The sequence below is a fragment of the Heloderma suspectum genome, chromosome 6 (assembly GCF_057233095.1).
Source record: "Heloderma suspectum isolate Gila_16-S chromosome 6, 16-S_ref, whole genome shotgun sequence".
In the NCBI taxonomy this organism is placed as follows: Eukaryota; Metazoa; Chordata; class Lepidosauria; order Squamata; family Helodermatidae; genus Heloderma; species Heloderma suspectum.
Genome location: NC_139463.1, coordinates 23,581,974 through 23,601,604, shown reverse-complemented (window position 1 = coordinate 23,601,604; position 19,631 = coordinate 23,581,974). Strand labels below are relative to the sequence as shown.

Sequence of the window (19,631 nt, the reverse complement as noted above, 5' to 3'; positions counted from 1 at the left end):
TGCAGCTTTTATTTTCTCTTAATGCCTTTTGTATCACTCAGCTCTATTGTGTAAATACCTTTCGTTGTGATTTGCTTGCTTTAATTCACCAGTAAATTGTTATGGTTAAACCCTGTTTCTAGAGTGTCAATCACCCCACGCCTACAGCCTAAACCCCAAGTTCATAGAATCATAGAATAGTAGGGTTGGGCCTATAAGACCATCGAGTCCAACCCCCTGCTCAGTGCAGGAGTCCAAGTCAAAGCATCCCCGACAGACGGCTGTCCAGCCTCGTCTTGAATGCCTCCAGTGTGGGCGAGCCCACCACCTCCCTAGGCAACTGGTTCCATGGTCGTTTTGCTCTAACAGTCAGGACATTTCTCCTGATGTTCAGCCGGAATCTGACTTCCTGTAACTTGAGCCCATTATTCCGTGTTCTGCCCTCTGGGATGATGGAGAAGAGATCCTGGCCTTCCTCTCCATGACAACCTTCAAGTACTTGAAGAGCGCTCTCCTATCTCCCCTCGGTCTTCTCTTCTCAAGGCTAAGCATGCCCAGTTCTTTCAGTCTCTCCTTATCGGAAAGGGGAAGGTAAAAGAAGGAAGGTGGGACTCTTAAGGAGGCAAGAGATCCTTAAGGAGTTGCTCAGGGGGTCCAGGTCAATGGTGGCACCCCGACAAGGGCAAAGACTAGTTATCTGCTTCTCCAGAAATAACCATCTAGAGGCAGGAGTGTCGTGGTAAACTCTGAGGTGCACGGCAGTCATGGTAACAGTCTCCACAGCCATGCCCCCAAGGAGGAGGGTCCAAAAATCCAAGCAGCCCTGTTGACCCATATCAACAAGTCAATTCTAGCCATCTTCATCTCCATCAGGGATCGGTCTTTTTTTTAAAGCTAATGGGTCTTCATTGCCCATTCAAGAACAAGCCACTGTAAAATATTTTGCATTGCAACAGGAAATAATACCTTTTTGTTGGGAAAATTAATCCCCCCCACCCACCCAGGACTGTGAGAATTGCAGCTAAGCTCAGAGGAAACAGGGAAGTTTCCAGTAGTTAGAAGAGCGATAGAAAGGGAACAAAAAATACTCCGGGTGAATGACTGGCTACGAAGGTGGTGCCGACGAGAGAGATTTGGATTCTGGGACCACGGCCTATACTTCCTGGAAGATGGGCTGTTGGCTAGGGATGGGTTGTACCTCACAAAGGCTGGGAAGAATGTGTTTGGCCACAGCATGAAGAACTTCATCAGGAGGGCTTTAAACTGAATCCTATGGGGAAGGGAGATGTAATGTTGGGGGTAACGATGGACATAGGCGCATGCACTGCAATGGAGAGAACAGCTCTGATAGCGTCCAATAATAGTCTTCAGACATATGTAGGAAGAAAGCCAGACTATGAAGCACATGGTCTTCGATGTCTATATACTAATGCCCAGAGTATGGGAAACAAACAGAACGAACTTGAACTCTTAATACAGGAGGGAAATTATGACTTGATAGGTATAACTGAGACTTGGTGGGATGACTCTCATGACTGGAATACAGCAATTGAAGGATATAACTTGTTCAAAAAGAACAGGAGGAACAGAAAGGGAGGTGGGGTTGCACTGTATGTGAAAAATACATATCTCTGCACAGAAATACAGGAGGAGGAGCTTGGTAGCCCCATCGAGAGCATCTGGGTTGAAATAAATGGAGCAAAGAATAAAAGGAACCTGGTGGTCGGAGTCTACTACCGGCCACCCAATCAAGGAGAAGACAAGGATGAAACTTTTGAAAAGCAAATAGCCAATGTTTTAAGGAAGCATGATGTAGTAGTAATGGGGGACTTCAATTTCCCCGATATTTGTTGGGAGACAAATTCTGCAAAACATGGCCCCTCCAGGAAATTCCTGACTTGTGTGGCGGCTAACTTCCTCCTACAGAAAGTAGAGGAAGGAACTAGAGGATCGGCTATCCTTGACTTGATCCTAACCAACAGAGATGACTTAGTGGATAAAGTAGCAGTTACAGGAACTCTGGGGGAAAGCGACCATGTTGTACTTGAGTTCTTGGTTCTAAGGGAAGCAAAAGCTGAGTGTAGTCAAACGCGTACCCTGGATTTTAGGAAAGCTGATTTTAATAAACTCAGAACAATGATCAGGAAGGTCCCATGGCAAGCGACGCTAACGAGAAAAGGAGTCCAAGATGGGTGGGAACTTTTAAAAAAGGAAATTCTCAAAGCACAATCACAAACAATTCCAACAAGAAGAAAAGGTGGAAGACAACAGAAGAAGCCAATGTGGCTTCACAAAAAGCTTAGGGATGACCTGAAAACAAAAAAGGACACATATAGGAAGTGGAAAGAAGGCCAAGTAACAAAGGAAGAGTACAGGCAGGTAGCACAGAATTGCAGGGATGGCGTCAGGAAGGCTAAAGCGGAGAACGAGGTGAGGTTAGCGAGGGATGCTAAAAACAACAAAAAGGCTTTCTTCAGCTACGTGCATAGTAAAAGGCAGAGGAAAGAAATGGTTGTTCAGCTATTAAATAAGGATGGCAAAACGATAACAGATGACAAAGAAAAGGCAGAGGTGTTCAATTCCTACTTTGGCTCAGTCTTCTCCCAAAAGAGGGTCTATGACCCCCCTGGCAAAGGCGAAGTACAGGCTGAAGGGGCAGGATTGCAGCTTGAGATCGACAGGCATATGGTCAAGGAACACCTCATTACTTTGAATGAGTTCAAATCTCCAGGGCCAGATGAACTGCATCCTAGAGTCATAAAGGAACTGGCAGAAGAACTCTCAGAACCGCTGTCTATTCTCTTTGAGAAATCATGGAGGACGGGGGAAGTGCCAGATGACTGGAGGAGGGCTAACGTTGTCCCTATCTTCAAAAAGGGTAAAAAGGAGGAACCTGGGAACTACAGACCAGTCAGTCTGACATCAATCCCTGGGAAAATTCTGGAGCAGATCATAAAGCAATCCATCTGGAAGCACCTTGACAACAATGCCGTGATTACTCGAAGCCAACATGGATTTGTCAAAAACAAGTCCTGCCAGACAAATCTGATCTCATTTTTTGATCAAGTCACCTCCCTTGTAGACCGTGGGAATGCTGTAGACGTCATATACCTCGACTTCAGCAAAGCTTTCGACAAAGTGCCCCATGATATCCTGATGAGCAAACTAGCTCGAAGTGGGCTAGATGAAACAACGATCCGGTGGATCCACAGTTGGCTACAGAATCGGACTCAAAGAGTGCTTATCAATGGGACCTTCTCAAGATGGGGAGAGGTAACGAGTGGGGTACCGCAGGGCTCAGTCCTGGGCCCAGTGCTCTTCAACATTTTTATTAATGACTTGGAGGAGGAGGTGCAGGGAATGCTGATCAAATTTGCAGATGACACAAAATTGGGAGGGATAGCTAATACTTTGGAAGACAGAAACAAAATTCAAAGTGATCTGGATAGACTGGAGTGCTGGGCAGAAAACAACAGAATGGCATTTAATAGGGACAAATGCCAAGTTCTGCACCTAGGAAAAAGAAACCAAATGCACAGTTACAAGATGGGGGATACGTGGCTCAACCACACTATGAGCAAGAAGGATCTTGGAATTGTTGTCGATCACAAGCTGAATATGAGCCAACAATGTGATGTGGCTGCAAAAAAGGCAAATGCTATTTTGGGCTGCATTCATAGAAGCATCGCTTCCAAATCCCGGGAAGTACTAGTTCCCCTCTACTCAGCACTGGTTAGGCCTCATCTGGAGTACTGTGTCCAGTTCTGGGCACCACACTTTAAGAAGGATGCAGACAAACTGGAGAGGGTTCAAAGAAGGGCAACAAAGATGATCAGGGGACTGGAAACAAAGCCCTGTGAAGAGAGACTGAAAGAACTGGGCATGTTTAGCCTTGAGAAGAGAAGACTGAGGGGAGATATGATAGCACTCTTCAAGTACTTGAAAGGTTGTCACAGAGAAGAAGGCCAGGATCTCTTCTTGATCATCCCAGAGTGCAGGACACGGAATAATGGGCTCAAGTGACAGGAAGCCAGATTCCGGCTGAACATCAGGAAAAACTTCCTGAGTGTCAGAGCAATACGACAATGGAACCAATTACCTGGGGAGGTGGTGGGCTCCTCCACATTGGAGGCCTTCAAGGCGAGGTTGGACAGCCATCTGTCAGGGATGCTCTGACTTGGATTCCTGCATTGAGCAGGGGGTTGGACTCGATGGCCTTGTAGGCCCCTTCCAACCCTACTATTCTATGATTCTATGATTCTATGAAGTCTGAAGGGGGTGGCAGACGACATCAGCATCCCTGCTACTAGAAAAGTGCTGGCACTGTGTCCCTGTGGGTCCTGGCTCCGCTACACCGTGGTCCAGAGGGCAGGGTTTCCCACTAAGTCCCAGCAGGGTAGGTTTCAGGTGAACTTTAGGAAAAACATCTTGATGGTAAGAATAGTCCAGCTTCACCGGTTAGTGGTGTGTTTCCGAGGCCAATGTAAAGTGCTGGTTTTGACCTTTAAAGCCTCAAGGGAGCAATCCTATGGCCTTCAGACCCTGTTTAGGGGGGGAATAGGATAGGTCCAGATTCCTGCCTCTGAGGTCGGAGATAGCGCCCCAACCTTGGACCCAGAAGTCCAAGCTCCCCACCCCTTTCCCCTCACAGATGGCGTGGGGAGAACTGTGCCAACTGCCTCTCCGAGTTTGGAAAAGCAAGCTTGGAGAGGGTGGAAAAGGGGCAGTTCTGTGGGTGGAGAGGGGACTGGGGATGCAAGCTATCGCCAGCCTCCCCCAGCCTCTGTCCCTCCCCAACACCTCAGCTAGACAGGCAAAAACACCTGTCTAGCTAAAATGGAGAGCAGGGAGGCAAAGATCGCCTCAGCTGTGCCTCCCACTCTGCATCGGATGACCATCAGCCTCCAAGTCCAGAGGCTGACAGGCATCCCAATAGGGCTGAGCCCTAAATGCCATGGTTTGGGACCAAATCACTTGCAAGACTGCCTTCATCTGTATCAGCCTTCCCACACTTTAAGATCAGCAATGCTTCTCATTTGCCCACCTGTGGGAGCACTTAGGTGGACGACTACATGAGAGAGGGCCTTTTCCACAGTGGCCCCACACCTCTGGAATAAGTTGCCATTGATGACCAACAGGCCCCATTTTCACAGGCTTATAGGAAAGCCCTCATACCTTACTTTACTCTGGTCTTCCCAACACGTCTGCTGCTGTTGCTGTTTTTATTGATGCATTTATTGTGTTCTTGCTGTTTTAATTGTGTTTTTAATACAATTGGTTTTGTTTACATGTTTCATTGTTGCCTTGGGATGGCTTTTCCCCTGAGAGATGGCCATGGAATAGTATAAATAAATAAATAAATAAATCCAGCAATGGAACCAATTCCCTAAAGGGGCAGTGCGTTCTCCCGCACTTGAGAGCTTCAAGCAAAAGCTGAAGAACCTCATGTTGGGGATGCTCTAGCTCTTGATTTCCTGCAGGGGGTGAGACTAGATGACCTATGAGACCCCTCCAGTTGTATGATTCGAAATATATTAATAAAGGCGCCTCAATCTGGGGATTAAGTTTTTCTTGCAAACTGGATTGATAGAGAACCCATGATGGATCAAGGCTTTCAGGGGGCTCTGGGCAAGATGCCCTCAGGACATCTGCCCCCCTGAGTGGGCTCACGCCCTCCTTAATTGCTCTCCCTTCTGCCCATTCACTTGCCTTCTCTGTTTGGGCCCAATCCACTCTATTGGGTGTAGAATAGGGATATCCATCACCAGAAAATTCCAAACCTTTTTGGGCATGATGGATTTCCACAGCAACCTCGGCTTGCATTGCCAAGCCAAGCCGAGCCACAGGTTTCTTCTTGAAATCCGGGAGCTGGGGGGGGGGGTGAAAAAAATTGCGTAAATAGGAATTTACACAAATGACTGCTGCAATTTGCATAATTTGCACAAATTACGCCAGCAATTTGCACAATTTACATCCACAATTTGCACAAATTATGTCCGCAATTTGCGCAAATTGCTATTTACACAATTATTTTTTAAAAAAAATGAAAATCCACAAACTGGCCTGACTCAGTGCAGATAAAGTCAGGCCAGCTTACAGGAAAATGAGCTAAAGTCCTGCTTCTGGTGATTCCGCATGGACGTATGGCCCAATTGGCGTCCACCCGGAGGAGAGCCTTCAGTGTGGTAGCCCCCTTTCTGTGGAACTTGCTGCCTCTGGGGATCAGGGAAGCACTAACACTGTGTTGTTTCCAGTGCCTCCTGAAAACAACCTTATTTCAGGAACACTTCCTTGATTGACAAGCAACTTTTTTTTATCACTATTCTGTTTTTTTAAAAAAAAAAAAATTCTTAAAATGGAATTTTATTATTTTATCTTCTTATCCTTTATTGTTTAGTGCTCTGGAATCTGTCTAGATGTAGAGCAGCATATAAATGCTGTAAATAAATAAAATAAATAGTCATTCTGCCTCTGATACCGGAAATAGCATATAGTCATCAGCACTATTAGCCATTGATAGCCTCATCCTCTACCCTTTGATGAAATGGCTGGAACCCAGTTGAAATAAGGAGCTTGTTTGTTGATGGTTTGTTCACATATTTGTTTGTTTATAGACCACCTGAAGGGGACCCTGAGGCTGACAAATCTCACCACAGATATGTCCGGAACCTACATCTGTAATGCTACCAGCAAAGCCGGCTATTCCAATTGCACCATCACCCTGGAGGTGAATTCACGTGAGTGCCCTCTTGGGACCACAAGGCTTCACCCTAAGTCCCATTGATTTCAAGGGGTCTACTCTAAGCATGGCTAAGTCTTGATCTAACCAACTGTAATATTAAGCAATGACTTTTGTGGATTAATGAGCCATTTTAGGTTGATTATCACAGACAGAACCTTTGTATCACCTATTGTCAACTTACACATGGTGCTTTTCAGTGGAGCCAGTTAGCGTATGCCAACATAACAGGAGACTGGAATACTCCTGGGTTCAGTGCTGCTTTTTGAGAAGCAGTTCAGAAATGTAAGCAGGCTGTGGAGCACATTTCTTCATATATTTGACAAATTAGGAAGCATCTTTTTCTGGACAGGTCAGACTTTGCTACACTAATCCATGCTTCAGTAATTTCTAGGCTTGATTACTGCCATGCGCTCTACCTGGGGCTGCCCTTGAAGACAAGTTGGAAGCTTCAGCTGGGACTGAACACTGCTGTGTGCCTTCTAATAAGTGTTGGGTGGTGTGGCCATATTCAACCTGTCCTGCGCTTGTAGCACCAGCTACCAATTTGCTTCCAGGCCCAATTCAAAATGCTGTTTTTAACCTTTAAAGTCTTGCATAACCTAGGCCCCTCATACCGTAAGAGCCATCTGTGCCGAGGTCCAGTTAGCAGGCGACACTGTCTGTGCCATTTTTGCATCCAGTAAGAAGAACAGTGACAGCCCTGAGTTGAGCTTTTATCAATGGCCCCTCTGACATTGTGGAACCTCCTGTAGTAGATGGTTAGGACAGCTGCTGCTTTTAGTTTTCATAAGGCCAGGAGTACTCTTTCCTTTTCTTTTTGAACTTTGGGTTAAGTCTTTCTCTGGCTGTAGTTTGATGATCAGATTTTGCTGATGTTGTTTTATCTGAACGCTTAAAAACGTTATTGGCTTGTTAACTGCTTGGACAGCCAGAAAAAAACCCCGTATATGCATATTTTAATGAATAAATAAATACATAAAGCATATTCAGCTCTAGATCATCTGCATTTAGGTGTATGTATGAACCTGGCCCCAAATTATAGTGGGCTTGCCCAGCCCTGTGGAGTCAGATCTGACTGACCTGCTGGCTCTGGTCATGTGGCATCCCCCCTCCCTGCCGCCCCAAAGAAAACTTCTTGTCTTCTCCCTGCTTTCGCTCCCTTTGCAGCATTCATCGCAGCGGTGGTGGCTGGTGCAGTGGTGGGAACCCTCATCGGAACTGGCCTGATCATCTTGTTAACGCTTCAGATTTTGGCCTACAGAAAGAAGAAGAAAGATGCCCAAGAGGAAATGGCCAATGAGATCAAGTGAGAATCCCTATTCACCCTGAACATCTGGCCCATTTTAATATAGAGGGTGGGGAACCTGTGGCCCTCCAGATGTTGTTGGACTCCCAACTCCCATCAGCCCCAGTCAGCATGGCCAATGGGCAAGGATGATGGGAGGGTGGGGAACCTGTCAACATCTGGACAGGTTCCCCACCTTTGATCTAAGGCAGGGGTAGGCAACCTGACATCCTCCAGATGTTTTGAATTACAACTTCCAGGATCCCTGATCATAGACCTTGCAGGATGGGGCTGATAGTAGATGGAGTCCAACAACATCTGGATGGCACTTGCCCCTAATCTAAGGGAAGCTACTAGGTAGGGGCACCCAAACAATTGGACCACTGAATCACCCTCAACATTATTTTGGCCATTTCTTTAAAAACAAAAAAGCCTAAAGTTAGCAATGGCGGTCCAACTCCAAGGCTCAGTTTGGGCCAATGCTCAGCCCTGAAGTGTGTAAAGAAATAACAAGTGCCCTGGAGCATGTGTGAAGTGTCTTTCCATCACCATACAAAGTAGCTACAAACAATCTCAATATCTTTGATGTTGGAGGACGATCTTCCAAATTGGGCCAAAATTGGGTGACATGATGGCATTGTGTATTTTCATACCATGCCTCACATCATTGCCTACTCCTCCTGGCAAGGGGGGAGAGAAAATTCACAATGCCATGCTGTCAAGACTAGGGTTGTTGGAGAAATCCGCAATGGATTCAAATGAGTTTGGATTTCTATGAATCCAACCCATGGATTCCGCAGCAGAGCAGCTTTTTCCAAGTCTCAAAGATTCCATGGACTTGTGGAACATTTGTTTACTTTCTGGAAGCAACTGAAAATGCACATTTTCCCCCATAGGCTAAAGCATGAAATTGCAGGTTAGGGTAGGGGGGAAGATTTACACAAATGTGCATTTTCAGAAGGGCACATTTTTGGAAGTGCGCACTGTGAACACAAGTTCAGGAAATTTATAAAAAATCCGATTCCGTCAATGAGCAGATGATGGAATGAAAGATGCCTGACGATCCGTGAAACGCAGACAGAATGGATTTAACAAAATCCGTACATCCCTAGTCAAGACATGGGTGAGTTTGGGCCTAAACATTACAGTGGTGGGGGATCAAATGTAAAGTTGTAAGCCTGAGGCAGCTACCTTCTCTTGCAATCATGCCATAGAAAGCTGCTTCCTTACAACAGCTTTACAGGACAAGAGCCTGAAAATAGTGGCTTTGGGTGTGTGATTTAGATTTGGGGAAATGATGCATGTGCACAGGGAAGAGTTAAATGCTCTCACCCCTGTGCCACTACCCCAGTCAAATTATCAGGCTTCTCTGCCTGCCCCCCTGCCCTGAGGCTGCATTTAATTAAAAAAAAATCAGGAGAACAAACTTGGAATGGGATCTCCCAGCTTAATGTGTAATCTGGCCCAGAGGTTGAGAGACGATGCTACTAAAAGGGTGAGGAGAGGTGTCTTGATGTATGGGGGTGAGTCACTATGCACCAGTCAATATTTTGTATCTGTTTGGGTACCTAAACTTTGTTCCGGTGAAGGTTTACAGCTGGGGAGAAAGGCTTTTTGTTTTTCCTGGGGAGAGAAATTCTTGCACACGGGTGGGGAAATTCGATGAACATCATCTACAAACCTGACTTTCCCTCCGTGGATGCTTGAGGCATTCGGTCTTTGTGCAGTCCTATATGGAATGACCTGGTCCTCACCTCTCAAACTAATGTGTGGGTCAGAACTCTGAGAGTACTGTGTACAGTTCTGGGCACCCCACCCAGATCTTCTCCAAGATCTCCAAAGGATCTTGGAGAAAGTGCACTAGAGGCCAGCCAAAATGATCAAGGGGCTGGAGCAACTCCCTTATGAGAAAAGGTTACATTTGGGGCTTTTTAGATTAGAAATAGGCAAGTAAGGGGGGGACATGATAGAGGTATATGAAATTATATATGGTGTGAAGAAGGTGGATAGGAATATATTCTCTCTGTCTCTCTCTCTCTCTTTCTCCCTCTCCCTCTCTCTTTCTCGTAATACAAGAACCTGGTGGGTCATCCAGTGAAGCTGAATAGTGTGAGATTCAAGACAGACAAAAAGAAGTACTTCTCCACAAGTGCATAAATAAACTGTGGAACTCACTACCACAAGATGTAGTTATGGCTGCCAATTTGGATAGCTTTAAAGGGGATTAAGGAAAGAGCGAGAGGGGAAGGCACTTACGGGTCCCAAAACAAAAGAGAAAATATTCTCAGATGCCTGGAAAAAACTTCTATTATCCCCAAAGCATGGAGCATTTTAAGACCGAAGAAGCATTGGAAAGACTCCTGGTGACACATTTGGAGAAAGACAAGTGGCCCCTGAGGATTTAGAGGGGATTAGACAAATCCATGAATGAAAAGGCTATTATGGCTACCAGTCATGATGGCTATATACTACTTCCAGTATCACAGGCAGTATACCTCTCAGTGCCAGCTGCTGGAGAATATGAGCAGGAGGGCGCTGTTGTGCTGATGTCCTGCTTGTGGGTTTCCCATGGCCATTTGGTTGGCCACTGTGGGGACAGAATGCTGGACTACACAGGCCTTTGGTCTGATCCAGCAGGGCTGTTCTTATGTTAAACCAGCCATCCACCTGATTTCACACCTCTCTGACTGTTCTGATGGAGTTCTCAGCAATTTAAACATATCCAAAGATGCATTTAGAGGCCTATTCTGTGAGAGAACGAACATTTTAAATTCAGATTTCGAGAGAAAATAAAAATGTAAATACATGTTGAAATATGCATTTTGAAAGCGGATATATATAGATATAGATATGTAGAGATACAGATGTAGATATAGATATATAGATATCACAGAATAATGGAACAACACGTGAGAGTCACACAGGCTGAAAATCATTCCTCCCAACTTTCCCCTCACTAACCCTCTCACTTCCGCCTCTTGCAGGGAAGACGCGGTCGCTCCCAAGACGCTTTCCTGGGCAAAAGGTCCCGGTTCTGACGCAGTCTCCAAAAACGGCACATTGTCCTCGCTGAACAGCACCCGGGACCAGAAACTGTACCTGGCCAAGCCCGCCTCGGACGCGGCCTCCATCACCACTGCCACCGGCAGCACGGTGGGCTACAAGCCCCCCTTCAACCCACCCCGGAGCGGGACACTCACCCCCACCCCCAGCCTCTCCAGCCAGTCCCTGCCCCTCTACTTCCCACCCACGGTCAATGGGGTCCACGGCCAACGTGCCAACGTGCTGGCCCATAGGAACACCCTCCACAGGACAAACGGGGCTCAGCCACAGGCCCCCCGGCCACAGGAGCCCACCGGCCCACAGGGGCTCACCTCCTCCACCCTGACCCGGATGGGGGCAGTGCCCGTCATGGTGCCCGCCCAGAGCCAAGCTGGGTCCTTGGTGTGAAGACTCGGCGGCTCTTGGGACTCTCTGCGTGGCAAGCGGCTCTCCTAATCCCGAGCAAAACAGAGGGGCTGGGAACACTCGCGCAGCGCTGCCTGCCTGCCTGCCTTTGGCGCGCCCGCGTGCGTTTTTGTGGGTTTGCCCTACGAAGGAACCATTTTCAATGCACTGCTGGAACTGGGGCTTCACAGGGGCTTCAGAGGCTTTTTGCATCCTGAGAAGTTTCTGTCACCTTTTGGAACTTGCTCTTCTTGCTGCACAAGTCTAGACCATGGACTCCCGGAGCCGCCTGGACAGCAGAGGCTGCATTCTGCTGAACCAATACCAGCGGATCTTCTCTTTTTTTAGGGGCATCGTTTGTTCCCTTCTGTGACATTTTTATCTCATTGTAGAAAAAGCCGGGCTGGGACTGGCTATCGAGGCTTGGAAGAAAGTGCCAGGGGGAAGATGTGGAGTCTGCAGGCAGAGTAAGGTGCTTCCCTGCCACCGCTTTTCCTGGGAGCAGCCCAGAGAATGGGGTGACCCCAGGTGCTCAGGAGGAGAGGGTAAAATTAAGGTGCAGCCCCGGCCAAGGTCAGAGCTGTGTGCATTCCGTGAACTTGTGCAACTGCAGAAAAGCTGCAGAATCTCAGCTCTCATTTTTTAAAAAAGCAAGTTTCTAGACCACAGGAGGGGAGCCTTTGTCTTGTTGGGGGTTGCATGCCAGCAGTGGGTGAGTTCATCCCTTTTTCTCTCTTTCCTTCTCACTTCCTGCCACCCTCTTTTTCAATCTTGCTCTCTTTCCGCCACCCTTTTCCCACTTTCTGGCACCCTCTTTTCTCTCTCTCTGCCACCCTCTTTTGGGCCACAGGTTGCCCACCCCTGTTCTAGGCCACTAAAGAATTTGAGCAATGCCTGGTAGAATTTGCAAAAGTCAGAGGAAGGCTCAGTAGAATTCCCAGTGATCAGTAGATGGAGCTTCAATGCCCTTCTTAACTCACTGGCCCAGGACTGCCAGAAGCAGAATAAATGATGCAAGCAAAGGAAATCTGTGCATATCAACTTAACCGGTATAATGGATTCCTGCACTGAGCAAGGTGTTGGACGCAATGGCCTTGTAGGCCCCTTCCAACCCTACTATTCTATGATTCTATGTATGCAGCTTTTTCCACACTGCAGAATTTGGATCACCCTTGGCCTAGAATGAACACAGGCCTGGGCAGAAGCTTCTGCAGTCCATCTTCTGTTCTGACATTGGTTTTGGGGAACAAAACTGTGCCTGTGTCCTGGAACAGTATCCCAGGTGGGATGTACGTGTTGCCTGCCTAGTTGGTGGAGTAGGTACAGCTCAGTACCTACTCCACCAACTTGCTTTGTAGGGGCAAGTGGAAAGAAGCCAGCTAGGTGGTGGACAGGAACACCACAAAACAAAAACAACACATGACATATAAAAATAACACACTACATATAGATACACACTACATATGTCTAAGAACACAGACGGCAGCCCCACATGGGGAAAGATGTTGGCTTTCACCATGAGATGTTGGGAAATGGTTTCTGATGGGGACAGCTCAAATTCAACGTAGGAAACAGATGATAATTCAGAGACTCCCAAAATTTTAATTTTGAACCCCAGATCTGCTTTCCATATGCACAGGTTTAGCTTACATAAAGCCAAGTGGTGGGGAAACAGCCCCTTGCCATGAAAATCCACCTTCGCGGGGGGCAAAAAAATGCTTCTCCTTGTCAGGATTTTACGCAGGTCCATATCTGAAAAGCTTCTTATCTTCTTATCTTGGCACATTCCTACATAGCAGGCTTCCCCAACTTGACAGCCGCCAGATGTGTTGGACTGCCAGTCCCATCATCTGGCTGGGGATGATGGGAGTGGCAGTCCGACACATCTGGAGGCCTCCGGGTTGGGGGTGTCTGGTGGGGGAGAGTCCCCATTCCAGTGCTACCCGTTCCGCCGTTACCATGCTTAAAACTCGGGGGCACATGTCATGCTTTCCACGGGTGAAACACCTGTTCCCATTCCGTTGGTGCAAGTCACACACCACTGAGAGGCAGCTGCAGGGTGTTCACTTTGAGGCACATGGAGGTGCTCACCGCCAGATGGGGGATCAAGGCAAAGGCTCAGCTTCACAGTAGCACCCTGGACAGCTCCAAGTAGAGCTCAGGCAAGCCCCTCGCACAAGCAGACTTGAAAGATGCCTTTACAGCAGATGACCCTAGCCTGAGACTTGCTGCCGCTCAGCCTGGCTATGCCTATTCTGAGAGAAGCCTCTTGCAGTTAAAGGGCCTTGGCCATTTTTGCAGCTGATGGCATTGGGGACAGTGTGACTCTCCTGTGGCTTCCAGGCTGGAGGCCGGGATCAGCACTGCACCTTCCCCTGGCCGAGGACGTCGTGGCGATATGGGCTCCTCACGCACCAGTGATTCTGGGGAAGTGGGGTTGTCCAGGCTCAGTGCTGAGGGAATTCCCTGCTCGACTCCGCCACCTCCGCAGGGTCCATGGTCTCATCCCCCGAACATGGGGATCCTGACCCTGGGGCCATGACACAGTGTTGCTAGGCAGTGGGTAAGAGTTGCTAGGATCGTGTCCGCTCTGTGTTACTGAAGCCTTTGTCAAAAGTCACTGGTTGCTGGGGAAGATGAGCAGGACGCTGCTACTGCACTCATGTCCCACTTCTGGGTTTCCCGTGGGCAACTGGTTGGCCTCTATGTGAACAGAATGCTGGACTAGATGGATCCTTGGTGTGATCCAGCAAGGCTGTTCTTAAATTCTGATCCAGGGCCACTCAGTAATAACAACTCCGACTTGCTACTAGCAAGATTTCCCATTTCACTCTCTTCTCAAGTTCAGTTCACTGCATTAGAAAGCAGAAGGAGCACTGATCACTGTTGCTGTTGGGCTGTTGTCATCGTTTCTGTTCTTCAACTTTGATTTGGCGGCAGTCTCATTCGCCACCTGAAAATATTTGTCTCTTTCCACTGCCTCGAAAATCTCCGCTGTGCCCCCTGGAATGGGTCCCACCTACATAGGGGTTGCCAGCTCCAGACCATGGTGAGTGGTAACAAGCCCAAAACAATGCGAACTTCAAAGGGAAGTGAGAATTTGGATTTGAAGTTTGATACATACTGTTTTGAATCATGACTGTTCAGCAACTGAAGTCCGATTGGGTAAGGGAGCATAGCTCAGTAGTGGAGCACATGCTTTCTTTGCAGAAACTCCCAGGTTCTATCTTCGGTGGCGTCTCCAGGTATGGTTGGCCGATGCTCCTGGCCAACTGGCAGCAGCTCTCCAGGTTTTTAGAATCGACAGTATTGTGCTATATGGACCACTAGTCTTTTCTAGTATAAAGCAGTTTCCTATGTTTCAGTGAAAGGCTTCGATCTATCTCTGCGTTTGGCAATTCATTCACACATCAGGCATATTGCAGAAATTAAGTTCTGGACTATGTGCAAGAGAAGAATCCAACTAAAGTTACATTTGCACAAGCACAGTTGCTCAAGCAGTTGTGCGTTACGCTTGTGCAACCCATTGTGCATAACTTGTGCAACCTGCTGTGCAACAGGTTGCACGAGAGGTTGCACAAGAATTATGCACAACAGATTGCACAATGAGTTGCACAAACATAATGTACAACTGCTTGCACAAATGTAACTTTAGTTGTTGCACAAGCAGTTGTGCAAGTGTAATGGAGACCCAGAATGGAAAGACTCAGCACAGCTCTGCTAGTGCTATTTGAGTTTGTGGAATGACACTGCTGGATACTGCCCCTTGGTGGGCTAAGGCTTCAGTCCTCTTTCCACTTACCTAGGAGTAAGTCCCATTGAAGTCAATGGGACTTGCTTCTGAGTAGACATGTAGAAGATTGCACTGTAAGTAGACTTCACTGAGACACCACCAGGTTCACTGTCCAAGCCACTGACAGCAACTGGGTTGGGGCGGGAGGATTGCATGTTACAGATGTATCTTGCCCATCCCCCAGCAAACGTCAATCTGGGGTTGATCTTCAAAACAATCCTGTGAGGTAGGCTAGGCTGAGAGTCTCTGGTCTGGCCACCTGTGAGCTTCACCATCAAGAAGGAATTTGAACCTGATTTTTGCACTTCTGAGCTCAACACTGTATTAGTTTCAGCACTAAAGGGTTTACCCTGAGCTGGCAGTTGCCATTAAGACTTCCAGCTCTTACAGTTACCATTTTTGAAAACTGTATAATTGCAAAGGTGTTTTTAAAGTGATTTCTAATTACATTTGCAAATGCACTGGGCCTGCATTGCACCCTTTCTTGGTTTGTTACGAGTGACCTCTGAAGTCACTGCCTGAGTCCCCTTGTGCCACTGAACTTTTCCATCTCCTCCCACATAAATAAATAATAAATAAATCCCACAATCACTTGAACCCCTTATGCTCGGGTTTTAGTTGAATCTGTACACCTGCATTTTTGGTTCTGAGGGGAGGTGCTTTGTCTGGTTTGTGTCTTCTGCCCCCTTGTGACCTGCACAGGAATTGCACCCAACCAACTCTCCCAAGATCCAGGTGTTAAGGCCAGATGCTGCCTTGGGGCTTAACCACATCTTCTGTAATGAGATAGCCCCAGCTTGTGCATCTAACCTGTATGTAACATTATAGAGTAACCTTCTATCAGAATATCCTAACAATGGACTCTTTAATGGCGCCTTCAGCATTTTAATACATATTGTGCAATTATTGTGTTTATTCAATGGACAATTTTAAATATTTTGTTCATTGTTTGTTTTTTATATAGATATAGTACATAATTTATACTTATAGGTATTAACAAATCTGTGAATCTGGACTAGAGTCGTCTAACCATTTCCATGCTGGCTAATTTGTTTGTTTTTTTATGGCAATCAAAGCCTTCTGTTGTGTAAGAAGGTAGGAAGACACTGAAATATTTTTATGTACAGTTTTGAAATGTATTATTTTTCATAAATGATCACCAAAAGTATTTGTTTTTATATTAAAAAAATTGGGAAAGTGTGTGCTTGCTTCTAGGACCATGTGCATGTGAAAAATGTCCATTGAATTAGATTTTTTTAAATTTAAAATTAGGTATGTCCATTGCTGGGAAATATGGGTCTTCTTTGACTCAGTGGAGTTCTAGAGCATGTACAATTCGCTTTGAGCTTGCAAGCTGACCTGCGGGCTTTCCCCCAAACTCCAGGAACATTTTTTGCACATTTTCCCCTGCAGGTTCCACAACTTGTGCAAATTATCGAGCAAGCCACACAAATGTGGCTGTAATTTGTGCAAAATGCTCAGAAATCTGTGCAAATTGCAAAACCTGCAAAAATGCGCAAAATCCCCAGAGAATCCACAAACTGGCCCAGCTTGCTGCAGCCTGAGTCAGGCACTGCAGTGGGAACTGGAAAGAAGTCCAAGGGGCCACCTCCAGGAAAACTCATCAAATTCAACTCCCAAATGATTTCTCTGACATCCCTATTTAAAATAACAGCTTTTTCTTGCTTTTCCACTGAATTGAAGTTCAAAGTGGCTTACAAAACTTTAAAACCACTTCAAAATGAAGAGCAAAACTATTAAAATACAGTAGTTTTTTTAAAAAAAATCAGAAGCACTAAACAGACAAAAATCAATTAAAACGACAAAGGAACATTAGCTGCATACAAGAAAGAAAATATTCATTTCATCAGATGGATTCCAAGCCATTGCTGTTTGACATGCTCTATTTCTGTAGCCCTCTTTTTTAACCTCAGGTATTAAAGACATTCAGGAAGTCTGGGAGCAAATAAAACCTGCCCAATGATTTACCTAAAGAAGCAGGTTTCACCTGGTCCCTAAGAGTAACTAAAGCAGCGGAGGCGGGTGCATCCTGTGTCAGTGGAGCAGTGAATCTGCTCTGGGTTTCAGTCAGAACCAGTCAGAACTCTAAAGGAGCTAACCAAGGTGCTGTTCCCTATCCCCAAAATGAGTTCCTCACCTTGGATAGCTCCTTTAGAGTTCTGACTGGTTCTGACTGAAATCCAGAGTGGATTCACTGCCCGACTGATACAGGAGCCACCAGCCTCCACTAAACTAAAGACAGTGCCAAGCAAATTTGTCAGAGGAGGACATTCTACAGACAGGGTGTCACTACAAAAAAGGCCCTTGTAGCCACCCACCTTGTGGCCACCCACCCTAATGTCAGAAGTTGAAGCACGCAGAGAGGGGCTACCGTAGATTATCCCAATGTATGGGCGAGTTGATATAGGAGAAGGTGGTCCTTCAGATATCAATCCTGTGTTTACTTCTGAATGTAGGGCTGGCACCTGGGGTCAGCACCATTGGGCATCTACCAAGACCCACATTTCAGCAAGGGGCTTACAGCAAACCCTGACACACACACACACCGCAAGTCTGATACTCCCTTGCTATCTCATTCTAAGTGAGTGAGCAGTGAGGGCAGCATGAGCAAGGAGCAGAAGTCTACTCTTGTCTTGCCCTCCCCTCCTGGGCAGTGGTGCAAGAGGGTGAGCTGCTAGCTAGAGGAGAAACAGAACACTGTGTTTTACAGTCCAGAAAGGCCTGGACTCTCCCTGGTCAAGCTCCTGGGTTGAGGTCAGCCTTCCCCAACTTGGGGTCCTCCAGATGTGTTGGGACTGCAACTCCCATAATTCCTAGCCAGCATGGCCAGTGGCCAATAATGGGAGTTGCAGTCCCAAAACATCTGGAGGGCACTAAGTTGGGGAATGCCAAATGGGATCATTGCCGGGAGCCCTCTGTGCCCCTTCCAGCTTGGCTGGGTGAATCCAAACTCTCTGGGTGACAACCTAGGCCATCCTTACTTGAGGGTTGAGAGAGAGGCCACCGTTTTGCTGAATCTCACTCCAATTCTTGGCATTTGAGGTGTGGCAGGATAAGAACGAATGTCCGAAGCAGGTCGTAGCTCAGGGGTAGGCAACAAAAAATGGCGGGCGGGGGGTGGATGACCCTTCACCCAGCCATCCACAGGCTGCATGATGTCAGGGGAGTGGGGCAGTGTCCCACCCTGATGATCCCTGACCAACATGGACAATGGTCAAGGATAATGGGACTTGTAGCCCAAAACACCTGGAGGGTACCAGGTTGGGGAAAGCTGATCTAGGCTGAGCAACACTTCTGAGAAATCCAAAGTTGGTGGAAGGGGTTGGTCAATACATCCAAAGAAACAAGAAAAACGTTCCCAACATACATATGTACTAATTTTACTACGAAAATGAAGGATGAATGACCTTTTCTTTTCCGAGAAGGAGTCCTGTTGCACCATGAAGACCACTTTTCCATGGCCTGACTGCTATCCTAAGCATAGTTACCTGGGAGTAAGCGCCGTTGAACTCAGTGGTTGCTTATTTTGTATTGCATTGATTCCACTTGCATCAATTCAACTATTCAACTTCTAAATCACAGTGAGACTGAGCAAAAGATCTTCGGCCAGCTGAAATGGAACCTTTCACTTTTAATTAGAAATGCAAACAAGGGTTCCCATTCCAACTGCCAGTATAAAGTAACATTCAGCCTATGCTGGATTACTTCACTGGTTCCTCTCTGCCAATTTGTCACAAACAATAGCAAAACATCAACACCCTGTTGTTACATTCGTCAGACCAAGGAAGGCCAAATTAATTACCCTGGCACTCTGGCAGATGCTCCTGCTTTAAAGGAAGTCCTGGAGCTGTGCCCCCTTGCTTTAAAGGAAGTCCTGGAGCTGTGCCACCCCACTACCCCACTGGCTTTGACATGAAGGGAGCAATCCTGTGTGGATTGATGGTTGCCTCCGACCCCAGGGGTGACCGCCTATCCAGTGCAGGGAGGGAGGAGTGGAGAGCAGATCTCCTCCTCGCTCCTCCACCATGCTTTCATGGCTAGACAGCCAATTTCAGCTGTCTAGCTGCCGGACCTTGGAGCGCGGGGCGTGGTGGCCAGACGACCCATAGGATGTGTCGTACTGGCATTTCCGATCTCCCCGCCCCAGCCCACCCCCGGGAACACCCTATTTTGGCTGCTCCTCACTGCTCTTATGAGCGCGGAGTGCAAGGCCGATCCGAGCTGCCTACGAGGCGGCGTGGGCGGGGGTAGGTTCTCCAGGAAGTGACCTATCCTATGACCATCTAGCCGCTGACTAGCTGCCACAGGATTGTGCCCTAAATGGCCCAGGTAGTTTCTTGTGGTCTGTGTCAAAAATCCTGGGT

At 47.1% G+C, this 19,631-nt stretch overlaps 1 protein-coding gene across 3 annotated transcripts in view; it reads left to right on the top strand.

The window, feature by feature from the left end:
• ESAM (endothelial cell adhesion molecule) overlaps nt 1-18,753 on the top strand; it is a 119,985-nt gene extending 101,232 nt beyond the window's left edge. For all 3 annotated transcript variants that reach the window (XM_084803800.1, XM_084803802.1, XM_084803801.1), the window contains 3 exons: nt 6,594-6,716; nt 7,889-8,027; nt 10,991-18,753. In XM_084803800.1, the coding sequence (XP_084659926.1) occupies nt 6,594-6,716; nt 7,889-8,027; nt 10,991-11,456 (728 nt within the window). In that variant the 3' untranslated portion in view covers nt 11,457-18,753. The remainder of the gene's footprint in view (nt 1-6,593; nt 6,717-7,888; nt 8,028-10,990) is intronic.
• Nucleotides 18,754-19,631: the final 878 nt, after the last annotated feature.